This window comes from Monodon monoceros, unplaced genomic scaffold (genome assembly GCF_005190385.1).
Source record: "Monodon monoceros isolate NGI ecotype Baffin Bay Population unplaced genomic scaffold, NGI_Narwhal_1 Super_Scaffold_2, whole genome shotgun sequence".
In the NCBI taxonomy this organism is placed as follows: Eukaryota; Metazoa; Chordata; class Mammalia; order Artiodactyla; family Monodontidae; genus Monodon; species Monodon monoceros.
The window spans coordinates 35144484-35162562 of record NW_021703776.1 but is presented as its reverse complement, the minus strand read 5'-3'; the positions used below and the strand labels follow the sequence as shown (position 1 = coordinate 35162562).

At 32.7% G+C, this 18079-nt stretch overlaps 1 protein-coding gene across 3 annotated transcripts in view; it reads right to left on the bottom strand.

Moving 5' to 3' along the window:
- Window positions 1–18079, bottom strand: part of SNX13 (sorting nexin 13) — a 138649-nt gene that overhangs the window by 42504 nt on the left and 78066 nt on the right. For all 3 annotated transcript variants that reach the window (XM_029233260.1, XM_029233261.1, XM_029233262.1), the window contains 5 exons: window positions 17822–18015; window positions 11916–12020; window positions 11170–11302; window positions 6390–6427; window positions 2166–2235 (listed from right to left, as the gene is read on the bottom strand). In XM_029233260.1, the coding sequence (XP_029089093.1) occupies window positions 2166–2235; window positions 6390–6427; window positions 11170–11302; window positions 11916–12020; window positions 17822–18015 (540 nt within the window). The remainder of the gene's footprint in view (window positions 1–2165; window positions 2236–6389; window positions 6428–11169; window positions 11303–11915; window positions 12021–17821; window positions 18016–18079) is intronic.

The following is an 18079-nucleotide window of genomic DNA, read 5'->3' as shown; positions in this document are numbered from 1 at the left end:
CTGTTGTGTTCAAGATACGTTTGGGAAAGGATAATAGGAAGCAGGGGCCAATTAGGCAGCAAACCATAACCAATTAGGAGTTAATAAGAACAAGGAGAATATAGCAAGAAATAGAAAAGGAAAGAAGGAAGGAATGTAAGAAAGCATTCTAAAAAAGAATGATCAGATTTGTCACAAATTGATAGGCAAGGGAGATCATAACTAGGATGCATGCACAATAGGAAGAACAATGGGGCTATTATAAAAGAAGCACTAAGACAGAAAGGTAATTTGATTTTAAAAGATAATGAGGTTACATATATTTTGAGATGATGGTGAGATATTACAGTGGAAATAACAGGTTTTGTTTGCATTAGGACAATGTTACTACTCATAACAGGTGATGTGCAACCTCTTTGTTCCTAATCCATAACCAGACAAGGAACTAGGATCAGAATATAAATAAATCTCATCACTAAACACATTGCCTAACGTAGCCAATATTTTTTAAAACAAGATTTCTCAGTGAAGAAGCCAGTACACTGTAGTTTATGGATCACTCCTTAAATAGCACTGCATTGGACTCTTAAGTTCTACTTCCCGTCATACAGATGTTATGGACATGGGATCCAGACTCAAAGAGACTCTGAAGCCCAACTCATAAAAGAAATCTTTATTGAACAAACACTAATATATAATGCCCACCATGTAATTATGAATACAGTTAATTAGTCCCATAACAATCCTATGAGGCAAGTATTATTATTATCATTAATATCCCATTTTACAGATGGGGAAATTGAGATACAGAGATGTTAAGGAACTCATCCAAGTTCACCCAACTATTAGGTGGAAGAGCTGGAGTTTGAACCCAAGCAATTTGGACAAAAAGCTGTGCTCTTAACCACTATACTATGCTGCCCCTTTAGTGTTTATACATAAATTTGTCTGACAGAAATTACAATTTATTAAAAATGCTTAGCATTATGCTTCCGTATCTTTTAAGAAGCTAATAAATACTTGTTGAATGAATGGACAAAGCAGCTAGAAAACTAGAACCCTCAGAGAAGAGAAAGATCCACATAAGAAATATGGACATTAGTATCTTCTTCTACACACAAAAGTTTAAGGACTTGAAGAAAGAAAGAAAAGGACAAATTCTAAATGTTGCACTTTAACAAAGGCTTTCTTTCATATTTTGAAGACAACTCAACAAAGAAGATAGTTTTTTAAAAGAATTTTAAAATTTTAAGGAAGGAAAAAGTGAGACAAATGTATCAAAAGCTAGAAAGAAACGCAACTAGACCCTCTGGTTTTATTGACAACAACGTATGCACCAACTATTTGTAAAAGATAAAGGAAAAACTGAAAGAGCAATTATAGATAACTTATTACAGAAATCTGGCAGAAAACACAATGGAAAATTAGACTCCAGCTCCAGTGAAAAGAAAACAAGATCTTAAAAAAATAGACGCAAATGATCTTTTTAAAACTACACTTGTACTATTAAATCTCTTTCCAAATTATCTAAATTATAAGTACGAAATTGAACTCAGGTATTTATCTGTACGTTTATACTTCAGTATGTAATCTGACAAACACACTCCTATATTGTAGGAATACTGAGAAGCCAAATAAGAAAATCGGCATTGGCATTATCTAATAACCCAATAACAATGATGGAAATTGATTTTTTTCCTCAGTTCACTAGCCACTTTGCACATATGCTGATTCAGTCATGAATCTCACCTCATCTAAGCATTTGTTGAACTTCTATAAACTCCTATACCAAAAAGCTTCATTTATCCAGATATCTAATCTGACTTTGCATGTATGAAAACAAATATTAAACTAAAATCTGCCCCAAGACAATTTAATAAGAATTATGCAGACAATTATCAGCTAGACTCAAAGAAAAAGAAGATTGGTTTCAAAGTTTATTAGCCATGACAAAATGCTTAAAATTTAACCTTTTTCAAATGATAACAGTGACAACCTTAAAGAAAGGAAACACCCATGTAATAAACATCACAGAATTTAATGAAGAACATGTTACAGAAAAAAAGTAATTTGAAAACATGGCTACAGAACAGAAAAATGATTTATAAAAATAAATGTGGAAAATAATGTAGGAGTAATAATAGTCGATAGTTTTTAAGTAATAATTAAACCACGAAGTCTCTTACCAGTGTCTGAAATATAAGCATGAAGTTGTACTGAGTCATCAGAAGATACATTTGAAAGGTCATCTAAAGACTGGGTGATGGAGGAGGGGAATCAGAACACAAAATTGTTAAATTTTACAGGAAAAAAAAATGTTAAAGAATTCTGCATCATATACAACATTACTCATCTTTGCCCTACGTAAGCTTTACATTATTTGTATCTTTCCCCCCAAACAATAATCCTCTTTATTTATACTAATAGGAGAGAGAGAACCTAAGATTAAGAAACTATAAAACAAAGTAATTTAGTAATCAACTTAATACATGAGATTATTTCTTCCTTCATTACCTGTCCACATACTATAATTTGCTTCTTCTCAATTATATATATTCAATACATGGCAAAAAAAAATGTGGATAAAAATAAGCAGATATATTCTTAAATCAACGTTTCAATTTTAATGCTGAAATATACTAGAGCCAACTTTGTATTCTTTAACTTAACACTTTTGTTAACTTAGAAATAGTTTTAGTTAATTTAGATTCCTTATCTATAAAATGAGAACCATCGTACCTACATCAAAGAGTTATGTGAGGACTAAAGGAAAAGACATGTAAAACATTTAGAAAACTGCCTAACATAAAAAATGTTAGCCATTATTATGATTACTTACCAAATGAAGTGAATCCACAGTTTAAGATATTTTAAATAATTTTCAAAAATTATTCCATAAACAAAAAGTATTACTGATCGATTCAGAATAAATCTTTTGTAACTATGGACTTTAGCTCTAAACTTAAAACTTTTTTGCTACATATCCATACACCCACACATACAAAGAAGGGAACACAACGCATATAATGAAGGCAGACTGTATGGAAAAGAATTAACACAACAGACTTGAAGTTGCTCTCGTTAGAAAGGACTGCTTTCAAGGTTGGCCCTTGGACAATATCTGGGAAGTCAGATTTAGAAAAGGTTCCCTCCATTCCCTAACTGCTAAGAGTGGCTCACTCTACGTAACTATCTGCACAAACAATGTGGTTTATGCTGAATACCTGCTTTCCTTCTGGGAGTCATTTTAGTATATGCTAGGCAGAGGGTGTCTGTGTGATCCACCTCCAATAAAAACCCTGGGCACTTAGTATCAGATGAGCCTTCCTGGTGGCAACATTTCACACATGTTGTCATATTCACTGCTGGTGAAATTAAGTCTGTCCTATGTGACTTCCATGGAAGAGGATTCTTGGAAACTTGTGCCTGGTTTTCTCTGCACTTTGCCCCATGCACCTTTTCCCTTTCTTGATTTTGCTTTATATCCCTTTGCTGTAATAAATTCTAGCCATGAGTATGACTATGCCGGGACCTGTGAGTCCTCTTAGTAAATCAATAAACATAGGAGTGGTCTTGGGGACCTATAACACACAGACATTATATGATTCAGACATATTTTACACTTAGAAAACCATAGGATTGAATGAACTTTGGAGTATTAATGTGATATTACCAGTTATTACTAAGAGTCATCTAAATGACTTAAATGAAGCCATGCATATGACATAAAGCCATTCAAATTAAGCAATTACAGTCTAAGAAGAAAGCCAAAATTCTATCTACTAAAGACTGATCATCAGGAGAAGCAAAATTTGATAATTCCATACAGATTAACCACAAATCAAGTGGGAGAACCATTCAATTAAATTAGGTCTAGTCCAGGCTTCACCACTGATACCTTAAGAGACTTTAGCCATATCAACTAGTCTTTCCTGTTTCTCAGTTTTCCCAATGTTATAATGGTGTAATACCTGTTCTACAATTCTATCAGGATAAAAAGTGAATGAAAATACTTTGAAAAGAAATAGAATGCACTTATTTTTTTAAGTGCTCACCTGACCTACAATAAAACATTTTGACAGAAACAGCACAACTTTTGTTTTAGTATTATTTTTACATGAAAGATAGAAGCCCCAGAGGAAATGGAATATTCTACAAAATTTAAGATTGTTATCTACTGTAATCTTCTAATTACAAGCTAGCACCGAGAATATAAAACAATCACCTTTTTCAAAAAAAACCATCATTATTATTGGTAACCTTCCCTTGCGGGTAACATTTAAAAAGCTAAATGCCGCTTACTTATTACTTTAAACATGTTAGCATCTTATATACTATGCAACCCAGAAGTTGTTGAAAAACTCTGTATAATATATAAATGTCTTTTTAGCACATTTAAAATATGCAAGTAATATTATTTTCATTAAATATGATTAAAAAAATCCAATGAGATATCTCTTAACCATTAGTCACAGTTACAATGCATATGTAACTATCAACAAGACTACATAAAGTTACAACTGGTGAAATAATAACTACAGAACTACATTGTGATTTAGAACTATAAGTATTGATTAGTCATAGAAAACTGTGATTTCAAAACAAGTGCATTAATGCTGTCCTGAAATAAAATCAGTTTGTAAAGTAATTCTTGGGTTAAGATTCTTGAATTCCTTGCAAAAAAAAAAAAAAAAAAAAGTGGTGTTTTTTTTTAACACTATGCTAAGATAAAAACCAAAAATTCTAATTTACTATGATAATCAATTGAGCAAACACAACTACAATGGCACTTCTAAAAATGTTTATAATTTATGTGTCAGCTTCAATCACAAAATGAGTAACCACCACATTAAATATTTTCTTTGCTTAGTATACTGGAATAAACTATTATGATCTAGTTTATAATTTTAATACAATTAATAAATGTTATCTTCATCAAACATGAAAAATATCTGATGGTTTTTAAAACAATTCTTTATAATCTTAAACTATTTTTTAAAATGCAGCTGTTCATTAAAATCTATGTATTAAAAAAAAGAATTGAAAACAGTCTAGCTACTTAAAAGCTTAGATTTAACAGATGTGAAAACCAAAAAACTGTAAGTCACTGACCTCAAGTGTGACCTCTTTCAATCCACACTGTTCCGGTTTATATCACTATGTGATCAAAGGGATCTCTTTTACTTGAAAAAGCATTTATTCCCAATAGGGAATGAAGAAAAAAAATACTTTTTACTGGTGTTCAAACACTTGTACAAGCACTTCAAATGTGAATATTAAAAAATTTCAAACCAAGGAAAAGTTTCATCACATTTGGAAACTTTCTATATAATGGGCATTATATTGCTAACACTCTTCATTCTCTAGGACCTATTCCTTTTCATTATAACTCTGTGGAATATGAGAAGTAAATGGTAATGATACCAAATAATTTAGGAAAACATTTAAAATGTTACTAAATATATGATGTAACGCTATGGCTGATTTGCTTTAGTGTTTTGTTAAAGGTTATACTTTGCACAATAATAGAACATTTATACAATAAAGTAGTTTTAGAAATAAATGTAGTAGTGAGGAACATAAGACAATGGACCTCTAAACTTTTTAGCTATCCCAAAAAGTTTGAAAGAAAATGTGTTGTAGGTAGAAGGAAAAACAAAGCAAACAATCTCCGCCCATCCCCCACAAATTCTGGACTGAAACTTTCATAGAACACTAATATTTCTTTCCAGCAGCATTTTATGAAATAAGGTATTCAATGGCAAGGATGGATATATAAAAGAACTGAAATGTTCATTGTTTCACACTTCACCTTGAATATATGAAATGTCAATGACAGTTTATATGCTAAAAACATGTCATTCTTAAACCTGTAATCATAGAATACAGTTGCTTAATTCTTGTAAAACCCTCTAAGCTTAAAAAAAGGGTTTTTTTACAATAACTTGAATCTTTTATAGTGTAGACTTTAAAGAAATATCTTTTAAGTTTTCAGATATCCCAACTAATTTTATATTTCTTTTCTAAATACAAGAAGAAAAAACTAATTCCAGTGTAAACATTTATATGCCACAAATTTACTGCCCATCATAGCACTGATCAGAGTCATTTTCAAATATTAAATACTGGGGTTGAAAATAATAAAATCATTTTTTATCACCTGCAACTAAATCATTCAGGTGTGGCTTAAGCACATTTTTTAAAATGAAAAAAAATTTCATGTCATTTTTAAGTTCTAATTAACAGATCCCTTATTTGTGAATTTAATATTTCTTTAAAAGCATAACAACTTCTTGCAAAGGATGACTTGGGGACTTCTAATACATCACTTATTTACATATGTTAAGGCTCAGTCTTTCATACTGTTTTCAGGCCAACTTATTAATTAAAGTACTCATAACAGTACTTACCAAATTTATGCTTCCTGTAGGAGACCCATTAAAAGATTCTGTGAGAAGGGAAATTCAACTTAGTATACAGTAAAAAACTTTTGAAACAGTGCTGTATCTATCTAAGGTTCAAACACCAAGAACAAAAGTCACACAAGCCAAGATATAACAGAACAGTAAATTGTGGTACACTATTCCCAAACACCTATTCCCATTGTTTTCCAAGCCAGATATTTCAGTGAAAATAGTTATGTACCTAAGTTGCTCCCCCCCGCAAAAAAAAGGTATTTATGTACAGGAAAGCAATTATTATATATTTTATTCTCACAGTATCATATTAAGTTGTCTAATACAATGTAGATATGAGGTAAACACTGCAGAGTGAAGTCCACTAGGAAATGTCAGAGGTATTTTGCTATTTCTGTCCCACTGGATTAATATTACAAATAAAATTATTCTTTAATATGAAGGATAAATAGATTGACTTTTAATATATCTATAAAGTCTACTTATTCTTGGTTCATCTGGATCAAAAATATTCAAAATCTAGATTCTTAAATGAATATACAATTAATAGAACAAAAGATACATAAAATCCCATGTGTAATGTCATTTAATTAAAAAGCAACTAAAATTATTTTTAAAAATTAACGTTAGAGAGTAAGTGAATTATTAAAATTAACATCTTTCCCTCAGAATTTTAGTCTATATCTGAGCAAATTAGGTTACCAATTAAGATATCCCTCTGTTAAAAACACAAATGAACATATGGTAAAGCAATATTCATAAACAGTTTAAAGTTAATGTATGGCTTGTAGCCCTTAAGAGATTATTTATAATTTGGATCTCTAGATGGGTCTTCAAAGGAAATTTCTATTACTCTTGAAATAGGCAGTTGGTGTTGCTTTCCAACTTCAACAACTCTAAATGCCCAAGAACATTTCTCGGTTCCTCAAGACATTGGTCACAAAAATAGGAAATCCCACCTAGGATTACCCCTTGGTTAACAGCAAGGTGAAAATTAAAATGAGTAAACAAACAGTTCTCTAACCTCCTTATTCAATTATATGCCTCCTACCTCCTTCTGTGGTCTGCCCACCTCTTAAGTCTTCCCACCAAAGACATGTCAAATTAAAAGAGAAACTAGGAGCAAAACAAGGCATAGTTTACTTTCTTGATCAATAATAAGATCCAGAAATAGAGTCTAAAGCCAATCTAGGTCCACATTTAATCAAAACTTTAATAACTGGTTATTAATATTAGAAAACAAAAGAAACTATTGTTTGACATGATGAGAAAAACGTGACTGAAATTAAAATTTAAAACAGCACAATTTAAATATTTTTAAAAGGCTGTGAAAGTATGTAGGAAAAAATATCTACTCTTAAAATAATTTAAAGCTGAACTAACTAAAGAAGGCAATTACGAACAAAGAAAAAGAAAAGGAAGAAAGGGGAGGAGAGGAGGACAGAGAGCATGGGTTAGCACGCCATCCAGCAACCCACCTACCTACCTACAGAAGTCTAGTTAAATAGGAATGAAATTTCTTCCACAGCAAAGAAAAACCACCAGCAAATACTATTACACATGGTAAGATTTGGCCCACTAATTCTGTGCTCAGTTTAGGCTGCATTTTCTTAAAATCAGCTACACATTAAACACTAGATTAGGTAATTATTTCAAAATGTCTAAAAAGTAGCCAAAACTTCAGGACTTTAAAAAATACACAAAGTGCCAGGAAGCTTAACTTGAAAACTCAGACAATGAATTTATAACCAGAAGATTTAAGAAAGGCCTATTTTTAATTAAACAATCTTATAAAGACAAGAAAATTATAAGCATCACTATTTGAAAAAGTTGTCACAAGTGCCTAAAACCTAAACACTGACAAAGATAATATACCTAACTGCCATTTTTAATAATAATGTTTCATATTATACCCATCATTCCACGTACTTTTTTCAAATCATTTCAAAAAAGGGTTAGGCAATTTCTCAGTTATAAAATATATAAAAGCTCATCAATTAGGACACAGAATGTTAAAAAGCAATGTCCTAGAAAGACGAAAGAGATATATATATACACTAATTCCAAACTACAATCAATGATTCCGATGTGAGGGACTACTCAATGACTGATATATAATAGAAGTACATTTACTTCAGATCAAAACTAGTTGCAGAAAAAAAACTTTTAAGCTACTCTGTATTTTAAATAAGTATGAGGTTTTGAGAAGTTTGAGACAACATAAATAATTTGCTTCCATTAGTTGCATACAAGACAAATATAAATGGAAGCTAAAAGTCAATTTAGAAGATTTTGAAGTTCTTACACTATAGGATCAAAACTTACTCCCAGAGAATATATTGTTACTGTCATCATTATATAATATTTAGACACTCATATATTAGCTGATTATGATTCAATTTATCCTCTTTCATTCTGGGTCAGAAAGCAAATCTGCTTCACAATACTAAGGAAAGTTCTAAAGTAGACAAAATCAAAATAAACAATAAAAACATTTTAAATAGTCCTTTCTGGAAGTAGAGTTCCTACTGCAAATTTCATAGCAGCTATGCAAAAGATTTTTCAAGAGACAGTAAATAGATATACTATATAACATACTTGAGGTACACTGAATTTTACTATTCATCTCCCACAGAAGTGCTCTTAAAAAAAAAAAACACTTCCTCAATTATGCAATCAAATCCAGTTAATAAAATATTATCCCAATTTTACAAATAACCAAGATATTAGATCAACAATCAATATAAAAGTTATTACAACATGGAAACTTCTGTAACTAGATTTCTTAGATTATTTAAAAAGTAAAATCTTGCTGGAGAGGGTGTGGAGAAATGGGAACCCTCTTGCACTGTTCGTGGGAATGTAAATTGATACAGCCACTATGGAGAACAGTATGGAGGTTCCTTAAAAAACTAAAAATAGAACTACCATACGACCCAGTAATCCCAGTACTGGGCATATACCCTGAGAAAACCATAATTCAAAAAGAGTCATGTACCAAAATATTCACTGCAGCTCTATTTACAATAGCCAGGACATGGAGGCAACCTAATTGTCCATTGACAGATGAATGGATAAAGAAGATATGGCACATATATACAATGGAATATTACTCAGCCATAAAAAGAAACGAAATTGAGCTATTTGTAGTGAGGTGGATGGACTAGAGTCTGTCATACAGAGTGAAGTAAGTCAGAAAGAAAAAAACAAATACCGTATGCTAACACATATATATAGAATCTAAAAAAAAAAAAATTGTTCTGAAGAACCTAGGAGCAGGACAGGAATAAAGACGCAGACGTAGAGAATGGACTTGAGGACACAGGGTAGGGGAAAGGGAAGCTGGGACGAAGTGAGAGAGTGGCATGGACATATATACACTACCAAATGTAAAACAGATAGCCAGTGGGAAGCAGCCACATAGCGCAGGAAAATCAGCTCGGTGCTTTGTGTCCACCTAGAGGGGTGGGATAGGGAGGGTGGGAGGGAGATGCAAGAGGGAGGGCATACGGGGATATATGTATATGTATAGCTGATTCACTTTGTTATAAAGCAGAAATTAACACACCATTGTAAAGCAATTATACTCTAACAAAGATGTTAAAAATATATATAGAAAAAAAATTTTTAAATAAACAGTAAAATCTCACTAATATAGACTAGGGAGTGGGGAGGATAGGTAGAGAAGAGGGGAGGCTGGAAAGCTTCCATAATAGAGGTATTTTTCAAAGCAGTGCTCACTATCTAATACATCTATTATATCTCCAACTTCAAGTGGTCCTGTCCATAAAATCTATTCATAAGTAAATAAGCATAATTAAAGCACTCTCTTAAAATAATTCCTTAGTCCAATCTTTCCCATTTACTTTGTATTTACATTGCTTATTTGCTGGAAAGTTTATCAAATACTAGATATTTAATTAGAGTTTAATAAGTACTTCTGAATTGAATCACAAGTAAAATGGTCATCAGGTCTAAAATCTGCAAACTGTACTCTAAGTGCTGCCTCTCCCACTATTCTTAAATAACAAATTATTTACTACTAATAAAAACTGATATTTGCATTTTAGTTTATATTTCATTTTTATATACAGAATTCCATTAAAATATGACAACTCTGAGGTAAGATATTATTATGAGAAGAATATTATTCCAGATTTACAGCTGAGAAAGAGGCTTAAAGAAATTGTTTGGCCAACATCACACAGGCAATAAGAAAAGGATTAAAATCTAAGTATTATGACAAAGTCTGCTTTCTTTACTGTAACATGTAGATAGACAAAAACTGAACGATTGGAATAAATGACTCTTATAGCTTCTCCCAGCTTATACTGGGCAGGATTTGGAAAAGGGTACAATTAAAGAGGGAAAAAACTGTATTTTTATGTTTTATAGTTTATGGTACATTCTCAGATTCATCACTTGTTATTTCATTTAATCTTCTCAATAATCCTATTGCTAGTCATGACTATTATTACTTATAAAAAAAGGGAAACTACCATAAAAACACTGGGGTGACACAACTCAATAAAACATGCTTCTTTAAGAATTCTATTTTCAACAGTTACATTCAAATTTGTTATTAAATTTTAACATTTTAATTTAGTATAGTAAGTAAACTTTGCCATTTAATTACAGATTTTTAAATATACTACAATTTATATTTGGGTTTCAAGAACATTTTTTATCTTATTTGAAAGGACTTTTTTTTGGTAAGCAGAATATATACAGGAATATACATATACACATAAATGTACAATGTGTGCCACCTTACCTCCATCACCATCATCTGATCCTCTGAAACTAGGATCTTTTAACATATCCAGCTCAGCTAACATGCGCACATAAAGTGCATTCTGCCTGAAGGAAGGATAAAATCTTTCATCTCGTAGCATCAATTCATATACCTTATTGAAAAATCAAGATATTCAATCATTAATGCAGATAATGCAGTGATTTCCACTAATAAGATTTCAACAAAAGCTAGATAGAGGTCTTACTGTAATAAATTACAGGTTCCATATTAACAAGATGTCAGTAATAAGACTATGTCACAAGCAATAATTTTTTTCTGGTCCTTCCAGCACCCAAATTGTACTGAAACAGGTCCTACTGCAACACAAGTCACACGACAGCAGGTTACATAAAATGTTCCAGAAAGTAGTACTCTCTAAGAAACAAGTACACATAAAGGCTCAAAACACATATTCAAATAAATGAATCATGTTATTTATACATCATCAATTCATAAAATTTTAGAATCTGTATCTGGCCCTTCAGTCAGATTCAAATTAAACAACCCAGCTAAGGATTTTCCTCATTTGTCAATTAAATAAACAAAGAAAAACTGGCCTACCTTTTTTGTAATTGTGAAGTACTGATATTATTACCATAACTCATCTTTTTAGTTACCACTGTACTTTCTTAATGCTTCAATAACCTTTTATAAACAAATTACATGCATATAGAAATATACATTGTTTTCGAGAAAGATATAATGATAAATGTTGTACATAATACCTTCCTTTGAATGTCATCAAAGATTTCAGGTGTTGGATCTTCATGATTCAAAGTATCTGCTAATTTTGCTACCAAATAATCATCAACAGTAACTCTTGGAGATGCCTGACAAACAGAGAAAAATAACAGTAGTATTGATCTTTGGAATTTCTAAATACAAGTTAAGCCTTAATAGTAGGAGAATAATGGAATCATATTATTGAAAGTAAATGCCAGAAAATCCTTGGTTTGTAAATGACACCCTGATGATTAAAGGCTGAAATAAGAGCTAGAACCTTCTTGTCATCAGGTACTACACAGTCGACCGTTCGACAAACATGGATTTAAATCTTGACTTTTGCCGAGCAACTTACCTCTCACTAGGCTTCACTTAATCTGCAAAATGGTGGTAAATACCACATATGGTTATGAGAATGAAAAGAGATTTACGTAAGGCATATGTGTCTAGCACATAGGAAACTCTGTCATTAGGAGTTAGTGTTGAGCACTCAGTAGTCCTAGATGTGTATTTAATAGAATACCAAAAGAATAATCCATTTGTTATTTATCATTTAACGTTAGAAACAATCCTTTTGAATGGCATTTAAAAGAGGCTATGCTTATCTTAATTTGGTTTTATAATACTGCAGCAAAGTTCCCACATGATACAGGATGGAAAAAATCTGAAGTTAATTTGTTCCAACAATTTCCATCTCAAGGTGCATAATGTGACAGATACTACACAGAAATATAAAATATCATGTTCAATGTGAAAAATTACTGAAAGAAAATAACGCTGAGAAGCTAGAAATACGGTCATCTTTGGCATGTCAACTTTTGTATTTTTAGTTCTGAAGGCTCTAGAGAATAAATGAGCAACAAGGTTGGTAACTTTTAGAGAAAGTACCAAAAGAATGCATTGTTCAAGTGATTTCTCTATGCTAATAGACTATCTAAGGAACAGAAAAGAAGATATATCAAGAAAAGAAGAAAAAGTAAAAGTAAGTAAGTAACCTGGGTATATATACAGACAAAACTATAATTTTAAAAGATACATGCACCCCATGTTCAAAGCAGCACTATTCACAATAGCTAAGACATGGAAACAACCTCAATGTCCAACGACAGATGAATTGACAAAGATGTGATAAATATATACAATGGAATACAACTTGGCCACAAAAAAGAATGAAATATGCCATTTGCAGCAATGTGGATAAATCTAGAGACTATCGTACTAAGTGAAGTTAAGTCAGAAAGAGAAAGACAAACACCATATGATATCACTTATATGCAGAAGCTAAAATATGACACAAATGAACTTATCAACAAAACAGAAACAGACTCACAGACATAGTGAACAGACTTGTTATTGCCAAAGGGGAGGGGGGGTGGGGGAGGGATAGATTGGAAGTTTGGCATTAGCAGATGCAAGCTATTATATATAGAATGATAAACAACAAAGTCCTACTGTATACCACAGGGAACCATATTCAATATCCTGTGCTAAACCATAATGGAAAAGAATATGAAAAAGAACGTGTATATGTATAACTGAATCACTTTGCTGTATAGCAGAAATTAACACAACACTGTATATCAACTACACTCGAACAAAATTTTTTTTTTTAGTTTTCTTTCAAGTAAGTAAACAGGAGGCAAACGGCTACACAACTTCTAATGCTCCCTTGTTAATTCAACACTCCTGGTAGTAAACCCAAGTAGGTTTGTGTGGTGGTTGTTTTTTGGTTTGTGTGGGGTTTTTTTGGAGAAGGAAGAGAAGGATACTTACCTACTATTTGTTTGTGTACGAGTGTGGTGTTTTGTTTTTCTGTGTGTGTGGTACGCGGGCCCCTCACTGCTGTGGCCTCTCCCGTCGCGGAGCACAGGCTCCGGACGCGCAGGCTCAGCGGCCATGGCTCACGGGCCCAGCCGCTCCGCGGCATGTGGGATCTTCCCAGACCGGGGCACGAACCCGTGTCCGCTGCATCAGCAGGCGGACTCTCAACCACTGCGCCACCAGGGAAGCCCATGAGTGTGGTGTTTTTTTGTTTCCCCCGAACTAAGAACAGGAGAACTAAACAACTTCAACTATGTGACAAAGATCAGAGAGGAACAAGATTTAAGTTAGTTTTGTCCTTTCATTTGCCCTCTAAGCTCAGTAAAACTCAGTTTCTAGGAAATAAGAGAAAAATTTGAAAATAATAACATTATCTATTTATCTAGTTTAATTTTTTCTATAATCTCTGGAATACAGAATTGGATTAAGCCTCATCCTTGGAAGAGGGTGACCAAAACTTTCAGAGAGCCCACCTTTCAAAAAAAGTAATATGGAAGAAATACTTATACATATGTTACTTCTTTAACATAAAAATACAAAAATGGGTGTTTTTCCAAAATTATCTATTAATCTGTATTCTTTACTTTTCTGTTACACAAATGTAGTTATTTAAAGAAAACAAAAGGACTAGTTAACAGTGGCAATTAGTAATTAATTGGACTAATCAAAAAAATGTCTGAGAATATTAAACAATATACTTAATGTTTCTGTACTCTGATACAGCAACTTATTTTAACATATTTTAAACTTTTTACTTTTAAATTTAAATATTGTAGGCGCTATATTGTATCTTCTTAAAATATAAAAATGTAAGACTTTTTAAAAGATTATACCTATAATAGGACTAATTAAATAGATATATCTATATTTAATAAAAAGTAAACAATTACTTTTCTTTTTATTCCATGATCTTGTAGGGTATTTTTGTGTTGCCCTTTTAAACGATATTTCTCTGATCTGCCTGCAGCCTTCAGGATATTATTTTACGCAGTGGTATAACTAAGTACAATCAACTATAAAATAAAATTCACTATGACTTTCAGCTCTGCTCTTAAGGCTATATATCACACTTATTTCTCTAACCAGTGCAATGTCATGACATCAAGTTAAATATCCCTTCAATAAAACCATTTAGGCAAAGAATAATGGGATTTTACTCACTAAAAACAGCAGGTTTTTAGACATGTAGGGATTTGTATCTCCAGATTTGTTTCATAGACCAGCTGTTTGTCTATCAGGTCCTTTGCATCTATGAATTCATCATACAGGCTACCCATGTCTAAAATGCCCATTTTTAAGTACTTCGAAGCATAATGAATGTCATAAGTTAAACCTCTCCTTTTCAAGGAAAATGGTTTTAAAACACACATCATTTAAATGTGGTAAAGGTGCATTCCAAATAAATTATAGTTTTAGTAAAGAAAGTAAGAAAATCCTCTTTAAACTAGCTGTTCCCTTTTGGTGATATTTGAGTTCTCAATAGCCTTAGTTCCAAAAAGTGAGTCATTTTTTTCATTATATGAGTTTTTGTTACAGCCTACACATAAAAAACTCAGTTCAGTCCATCCATTTCAAGGTTTATTTTAGTCCCTCCAAAAATCATTCAATAGTTTTAGAGAAAGCATATAAATTTCTGTTTATGTTCATTTATTTACCATACTCATTCTTGATACGTTTTCAAATGAGAGGACATTATTCTTGTCCCATTCTTTGAAAATATGATTTACCACAGGCCATTGTTGGCATCTTTACTGTGACTGGCAACAATGATAGCCATCTGGAAGGCAAATGTCTAAAGTTTTCTCCTGACATTTTGGTAATGTCAAAATCTCAGAAAGCTGAAGCAATAATATTGTTCAGAACATACAGGTATAATAAAACTGTATGGGAAAGCAAGTGAATAATTACAGAAAATGGGCTTCATCAGGAAGCAAGGACAAGTAAAGAATATATAGAGATCTTTAAAACTATAATGAATGTTCTATTTCTAAAGCTGGATGGGGTATAAAGGTGTTTGCTCTACTATTATTCTTAAAACTGTGTACTCTTTTAAGTAGGGTATATTTCATAAGGCAAAAATGTAAGCAAATGCACAAATAAGCAGTTTCCAAGTAACATTCATACTTAAAATCCAAATACAATTTTTGTGTTAAGTATAAATTAAAAGGTTATTATAGCATAGCCATTAAAAGTACTGGAGTGTGAGTAACCTTGAATCTTGAGGATTTTTGTGTCTATATTCATGAGGGATATTAGTCTGTAGTTTTCTAAATGATGTCTTTGTCTGACTTTGATATGAGAATGACACAACTCATAAAATGAGTTGGGAAATGTTTATTTTTTCTCTATTTTCTGGAAGAGTTTGTGAAGTACTAATATTATTTCTTCTTGAAATGTATGACAGAATTCATACCTAGTGAAACCAGCTAGGCCTGGGCTTTTCTTTGAAAGATGATTTTTAATTATTAATTAAATTTATTTACGATATTTTCTGTTTCTTCTTAAGTCAGTTTGGCAATTAGTGTCTCCCCAGGAATTTGTCCATTTCATCTAAGTTGTCAAATTTGTTGTCATAAAGTTGTTTGTAATATTTCCTTATAGGCCCTTTAATTTCTATAGAGTTGGCAGTGATGCCTCCTCTTTCATTCATGATTTTGGTGATCTGTATCTTTTTTCTGGGCCAATCTAGCTAAAGGTCTGTCAATTTTGTTGCTCTTTTCCCAACTTTTGGTCGTACTGATTTTTCACTACTGTTTTTTCTGTTTTCTATTTCACTGATTTCCATTTTGATCTTTACTATTTTATTTCCTTCCTTCTGTTTGCTTGGGTTTGTCTTGCTTTTCTTTTTCTAGATTTTTAAGATGAAAACGTACATTGTTGATTTGAGATCTTTCTTCTTTCTAATTAGGCACTTAAGGCTACACATTTCCCTGTAAGCACTTCTTTAATTGCATCCCATAAATTTTGATGTACCGTGTTTTCTTTTTTTTCTCTTTTTGGCTGCATTGGGTCTTCGTTGCTGCATGCGGGCTTTCTCTAGTTGTGGCGAGTGGGGGCTACTCTTCTTTGTGGTACGCGGGCTTTTCATTGCGGTGGCTTCTGTTGTCGCGGAGCAGGGGCTCTAGGCGCGTGGGCTTCAGTAGTTGTGGCTCGCGGGCTCTAGAGCTCAGGCTCAGTAGTTGTTGCGCATGGGCTTAGTTGCTTTGAGGCGTGTGGGGTCGTCCTGGACCAGGGCTCGAACCCGTGTCCCCTGCATTGGCAGGAGGATTCTTAACCACTGCGCCACCAGGGAAGCCCCGGAAGTCACTTTAAAGTAAATGTACTTTAAGAATAAAGGAGTCTGGAGGCCTGGGTCACCCTATTATTCACTGCTTCTCGCTCTCCACTCCTCACCCTGCCTCACTGACTTTCGTTGGACTGTGGCATGAGAGAGAAATAAACCTTTGTTGAGTTAAGCCACTGAGAATGTGGAGAGTTCTAATGGGTTTATAGGGCTATTCAATTCTTGTATATCCTTGGTCATCTTCTGTATAATTGTTTTATCAGTTTTTGAGAGTGAGTATTGAAGTCTCCAACTATTATTGCTGAATTGTCTACTTCTCCCTCAATTCTGTCAGTTTGTGCTTCATTTATGTGGGGGCTTTGTTGTTTTATCATCCTCATCAACTGACCCTTTTAGAATTATAAAATGTTCCTCGTTTCTCTAGTAACAATTTTTTGTCTTAAAATCTATTACTAATATTGGTGTAGCCACTCCAGCTCTATTTTAGTTACTGTTTGCATGGTTTACCTTTTTCCATCCTTTTACTTTCTACCTATTATCTACAGTGTGTGTGACCTTGAATTTTAACTGTCACTTTGTATCTGCATGACCCTGGACAAGTTAATTCAATTTTCTAACTGAATCAGTTTCTTCACCTATAAAATGAGAATAATACACAATAATATATTACCAGGATTAAATAAGGCAATGTAAGGCAGTTGTGCATAGCAGCATGAATAATGGATATTTACAAGTACTACAAAAATCATTATCAATGATACTGACAGAGAAGATAAGAAAAAAGTAATCAAAATATATTCTCACCTTTTCTGATAAATACTGTTCATAAATTCCAACAGCAGCTGCTCTTAAAAGACCTTTGGTTTGGTTGGTTTGATGTCTTCCATCTTTCTGACGACTTGATAAAACTTCTAGCTGTTGTTGGGCTGTAACCCGGTATCCTTCCACTGTCATCCAAAAGAAGAGATGTGCCTGACCTCCAGTTTGCTGCATGTAATCTACCAAAATCCGTAACAACATAGATATTAAAGTCACACATTTTGGGGTGCATACAGCTGTATG